The following is a 6,077-nucleotide window of genomic DNA, read 5'->3' as shown; positions in this document are numbered from 1 at the left end:
AATGATCTTCAGACTCTCAAAACCGATCGAAAGCTCTCCCTCTTTCTTTGTATCTCTCTCTATAAAATCCACTCGAATACAAATTCTGGATCTTTCTTCTTTTCTTTCTCTATAAAAATAGTCTCGATTCAAAATATTCCCGCGTATTCTCAGATCCGCGAACCCAATCCAAAAAAGAAACTCACGATCGTTGAAACCCTAGTCGTTCAATAGCACAAATTTCTCACTTAATTAAGCTCTCTTGGATCTTCAGGTCTCTCTATCTAGTCAAGTAGTTTTTTGCTTTTGGAATTGTTTTCACATTTCGAACTGCTCTACTTGTTAAACATGCAAAATTGATTTTGATTTCGAATTTTTTGTTCCCGGATCTGTAATTAAAACGTTCAATTTTTCGAGCCGTCGCTTTGGGGTTGAAATCCATCTAATACATTTTTGGGATCTATAATTGTACTGGAAATTACATAGGCGTTCGATGTTATCCATTTATTGGAATTCGCCTTCTTTTGTAAGTAGGTTAACTTTGATTCTTGGTAATACACTCGTTAATCTGATTTATATAGTTTCAATACAATTAGTTTGGTGACATACTGTCCTGGGTTGACCTTTTTTTATTTTTTATTTTATTTTTTTATAGAAATTCGTCAGAAGGGGTTTTTAATTTGGTCTTACGAGTTCCTAATTTAAATTTTTTGAGTTGTTCCTGTTGAAGATGTTCTAGTAAAAACCCATCGAGGTTATGCGTTAGTTAAATTGGTACAAATAATTCATTTTTGTTGACTATGGTGACATGGGTACAATCCAGGGTCGAGAGAAAGTCTTCATTAAATTGAGGGAAGGGTCTTCAAGATATCTATGGCTGAACAAGTCTTGGAAGGAACAGGAAGCCAACCAGTAGATCTTCAGAAACACCCTTCGGGGATTGTACCGACTCTTCAGTGAGTCTTCTATATATCACGTCTTTATTTTTCTAGCTGCGTCAGAGTATACGACTCTAATTTAATTGTCAATGCAAGTCATGTGGAATGTAATTTGAGTTGTGCATTTTTTGGTTAAATCATTATATTTTGGAAGTTATTGTTAATTACTTGTCAGTAAAAGTATTGTAGGATGTAATTTGAGTTGTGCACTTGTTGGCTGATCAACTTCATTTGGAAGTTATTGCTATTTTTGAAATGGTGAGAAAAGCTCACTTGATATATGGCAATTGATCTAAACTTTATTGAAATTTGTTCAATAATCCAATTGTGCTCTGTTGTGGCGCTATAGGATAATTTAACCTATCGGAAATATGTTAGGATAATTGATTAATACAAAGCTCTGATTTTCTGCTCTAACTATGATTAGATACAATAGCATCTCTCACAATGAATGAAAAAGAAAGTACAATTCAATTATAGGAAAATTGCTTTACTTTCTTCTTCCACATTCTTATGTTTACCTGAGAAAATGTAAATTACATAAAAGGAAGTATATATTGAGACGGATTTTATTTTGTCTTCCAGGAATATTGTCTCCACAGTCAATTTGGACTGTAAGTTAGATCTCAAGGCCATTGCACTACAAGCTAGAAATGCAGAGTACAATCCCAAGGTCTGTGATATCTCTATTTATAACCTGAACCTTCTCTCATTGACGTGTCTCTATGAAAGTTTGACTACAGTTTTTATTTAACCTGTAATCCTTCTTATCAAAGGCCGTTCTAGATTAAGTTCATCGTCTGATTTTGTAATGCATATATTTTTTAATTTCCATCTTTCTTTCCTGCAGCGTTTTGCGGCTGTTATCATGAGAATAAGAGAACCAAAAACTACGGCCTTGATATTTGCATCTGGTAAAATGGTAAGTTGCAACTACGGTGGTCGATGTGGTTGATGTTTGGCTCGATAAATGTGTTTTTACCTTCTCGAGGTTGTTTTACTTTTTTTGCTAATTTTTCTCATCTCTTGTGAGGGTGGACCCTTTTTCGTTTAAATTTTATTTTCATAGCTTACATTTTTGTTAGATCTAGCAAGCAAGGTTTCGTAAGACCAAATTGGGTGTGTCCAAACGGCTTACCTTAGCCTCATGTTATGTAAGCCTAAGCCCATTAGAAAAAGGCCCGTACAAATTTTACAAAATCCCCTTACATATTTTACAAATGCCCATAACAATAAGAACGTGTGGACCATAGCCCATTAAAAATAAGCCCCAAGCAGGTTCTACAGATTAATCCCATGACAAACCCAATGGCTACTCCTTGTAAAACCATGAAGAAGAAAGTTTTCTTTTCAATACGTTGTGAAGAGGGAAATAGGATGTTTACTCAAATTTTATCTATTCTTTCCTTTGTTTTATTGCTTTATGTGCTTTGATTTGTTATTATGTTTTTACATCAATAAATCGAAGCTCTATGGTATATTTTATCATGCTATTTAGGTTTGTACAGGAGCTAAAAGCGAGCATCAATCAAAACTTGCCGCAAGAAAGGTATTTGAATGCATTGCAAGTTTAGCCTTACCTTGTGTATTGAATGTGTATTTTAATGCCGTGCAAGTTTAAACTATCCTTAGTTTCTTCTTAAAAAAAAAAATGAATGTGCTCTAGCCAAATTCAGTGCCAAGTATTTAATTTTATTTTTTGTGTGTTTTGCTCTTTAGTATTTACTCAAGTAACATGGATCTCACTTTATTTGTGCCAAACCTAAACAACAAAATGCTCTGTTGATTTAACTTAACTCGGCCTTAATTAGAGAAAAGATGAAATTTCATATCACAGGCTTGATCCACCTAATACCACAATCGTCAACTTATATAGCGATATTCTAAGTTTTTGCAATTTAACTTGGATTAAATAGTAAAAGATGAACCTATGAGGTGTTGGTCTACTGGTCAGGTCCTTGTAAAATTTCCAAGAGGTTCTAGGTTCAAGCCCCTTCCAAGGTACCTTCCTAGCAACTGCTAGTGTTTCCTGTACCCTAGGGACTAAACCCCAGTTAAAAAATTAGTAAAAGATGAGGAAAATTCGTACCACAGGCGTGATCCAATTAATACAAAAACTGTGCGACGTACATGGTGATTTTGAAAGTTCTGCAATCTAATGCACTCTCTCATTTTTAGTATGCCCGAATCATACAGAAACTTGGATTTCCTGCAAAGTTTAAGGTACTCTCTCTTTCTCTCTCTCTCTCTCTGCATCACTTTCTTGAATTTTCATTCTTCAAATGTATCCGCCTTTACAAACTACTCTTAAGACTTGGTTTTTAATACCCGATAAACTAATTATCTTAATCTTGTGATGCAGGATTTTAAAATCCAGAATATTGTTGGCTCCTGTGACGTCAAGTTTCCCATAAGACTTGAAGGACTTGCGTACTCTCATGGTGCTTTCTCAAGTGTAAGTTCCTTCAGTAAATATTTTGATGGACCTTTCAGAGTTTCAAATATAAAAATAAAAAGGCCTTCCAGATATGAGGTTAGATGTAGTTGAATGAGATTTATTTGTGGATTTGCTGGGTTTTTAGAAATAGTTACTTTGCAAAAGAGGTGTATTAATAATAACAGACCCATCAATGAGTATAGACACACATGATTGGTCCAACAAGGATCTCAGTTAAGTAGTAGGCTTAAAGCCCCCGTTGTGTGCCACGGCTTTCAAATCTCACTTTTTAAAGATACTTTTGTGAAAAAATTGGATGGGACTCTCTAAAGTTTGCTCATTAGAGTTCAATGATAGCACGGTCATTCTGTATTCCTGTAGTAAAGTGATATTACCATATGTTTATGTTTTTTTTGTGTCCTCAGTACGAACCAGAACTATTCCCGGGATTGATCTACCGAATGAAGCAACCTAAGATTGTGTTGCTTATCTTCGTGTCTGGAAAAATCGTGCTCACAGGAGCCAAGGTGAGAGATTTTTTTTTTTTTTTTTTTTTTTTTTTTTTTTTTTTTTTTTTTTCGAGTACACACTTATCTGTATTTATTTTTTCTCTGTCTGTTGTCTCATTGAGTATCGCTTACGTATTCCTCAGGTGAGGGACGAGACATACACCGCGTTCGAGAACATATACCCGGTGCTTACAGAGTTTAGGAAAAATCAACAATGATAGGACGGTGGGGGCTTATAATAATAACACTTGTAATTTTAAAATTTTGGTGCTTTGTGATTGGTATGACACGCTGCTTGGCAAATGGTTAAATGAAATTGTGGGCAGGTTTGCTTGGACAAACTGTAAATATGGAAACAAAAATCAAACGATGCCACTTTAGATCTGGCAACTCCTAAACTTCAAGTTAAAGATCAGCATTATTTTTTTTTCTTCTTTCGTTTCAGATAATTGTTGATAAATATGTCAGTAAAAGTCATGTCAACTGTTGGCATATATGCAGGTCAATTGTTGGATAACTATTTTTGTCCTAGTGTCAATTGTTGACATATATATGTCAACAAATTGTCACACAAACTCAAATAAAAAAAACCTAGATTTCTTGATGCAAACGAGATTCAAATAAAAAAATTAGAAAAAATGTAAAGAAAAAAAAAGAAGAGGGTAAAAATAGATAAAAAATATTCTCTCTCCTCATTTCATTATTATTTTTGTTCAATTTATAGTTTTGGTGAAAAATGATAAAAATGTTATGAAATTTAGTTTTGGCCGAATGGTTTATTGAGAAATTGCCGCAAGTACTACCATTTCATAACATTTTTTTTCATTTCCCACCAAAATCATAATTTGAACAAAAATACTAGTGGCCCAATGTGCAAATACTCTTTTGCCCTCTCTCTATTTTTTTTCTGCCTCTCTCTCTGACCATTACCACACTCACCAACAACAACAACTTTTAAAAAAAACATCGCGTTAGGGCATTGAGGCAGAGTTGCTGGGCGAATATGCTGCCGGTGCTTCTGAGAGACATTCTCATGAGGATCGAGGCGTCTCGGCGTACGCCTGGCCTCTTCGCCAAAACGTCGTCTCTTGCGCCGGAGTCTGTAGGAACTGGCGCGAGATTCTCAGAAAATCGTCAGATCGCCGTAGCTCTATGGGAAACTCACTTTCCCGATCTTGCTCAAACAAGTATTTTTTTCCTGTTTCTTTCTTGAACTAACTACATTGTAATGACATTTTAATTTCATAAAAACTTTGATTTTCATATTCAATCGACAACGGAAAATTTTTTCTGACTGCCCAAAAATGCAGACGCCCCACTTGCATAGACAACATAATTAATCTTCTTGAATTCCGATGATGTGTTCAAAGGAAGCAATACTTCATTGAGAAATTGAGTTATTCGATTCAAGCTCAACAACAGTACTACTATGCTCATGTATAGTGTTTTATTTGTTGGGTACTTAATATGTGCTATGCTGGGGATGTTTTATTTTTGGGTACTTAATTCTAATTATAATTTTTAAATATATGTTTGGCTGGTGGGGATGTTTTTTATGTTTTGATTCGGGTAATGTGCTTTTTTTTTTTTTTTAGGATTTGGCTAACAAGAGATGAGAAAGAAACCGGACCGGCTAGAGAATTGGTAGCCACAACATAGGTTCCCGTTTTTGTTCTTTGTATCTGTAATATTCCAATGACATTCTTTGATAATTTCTTACTATTCTGATCCAGTGAGTATTGTGTTTGCTGTTTTTCTTTTCTTGATACAATCATATCTTATCTCATAAACACTATACTTAATTACCATTTGTAAAAAATGTCCACTGAGAAGTTTATTAAGTTTATTTGCTTTTATTTTGGCTCTAAAGAAAACAATGAAAGAGAAGAGCATTGTTACAATCATTAATAATATCAATCGTATAAAGAGTCGGTAAATTGTTTAAGCAAAAATAATAATATCATCATTAATCAGTTCCCAAATCCAAATTTTGTACAAGTGACAAGTTTCGGTGGTCGTTTGTAAATAGGACAAGATTTAGTAATTTTTTTGAAGTAAAAATATTTCTCATTCACGATCAATTGACTAGAGAAAAGTATCAATTGTTGACAATTATGTTAACAACTCATGTCGATTGTTGACAATTATGTCAACAAAACAACCAACTTTCCAATGTTATCATTTGTTGACATACACATGTCATTTGTTGATATA

At 34.2% G+C, this 6,077-nt stretch overlaps 1 protein-coding gene across 1 annotated transcript; it reads left to right on the top strand.

Annotated features, from left to right (window-relative positions):
• Positions 1–4,299, top strand: LOC149402081 (TATA-box-binding protein-like). Its single transcript, XM_089609285.1, has 9 exons — positions 1–253; positions 803–935; positions 1,503–1,590; positions 1,768–1,839; positions 2,416–2,466; positions 3,096–3,140; positions 3,280–3,372; positions 3,780–3,881; positions 4,007–4,299. Exons 2-9 carry the CDS (start codon positions 853–855, stop codon positions 4,079–4,081), a joined length of 609 nt encoding a protein of 202 aa, XP_089465411.1. The 5' UTR covers positions 1–253; positions 803–852; the 3' UTR covers positions 4,082–4,299.
• The last annotated feature ends 1,778 nt before the right edge of the window (positions 4,300–6,077 follow it).

Source organism: Urtica dioica, chromosome 3 (genome assembly GCF_054948205.1).
Source record: "Urtica dioica subsp. dioica isolate 48M chromosome 3, U.dioica_male_clone48M_v1_H2, whole genome shotgun sequence".
Lineage (NCBI taxonomy): Eukaryota > Viridiplantae > Streptophyta > Magnoliopsida > Rosales > Urticaceae > Urtica > Urtica dioica.
The sequence above is the reverse complement of the archived record's forward strand: the minus strand, read 5'-3'. Positions and strand labels throughout refer to the sequence as shown.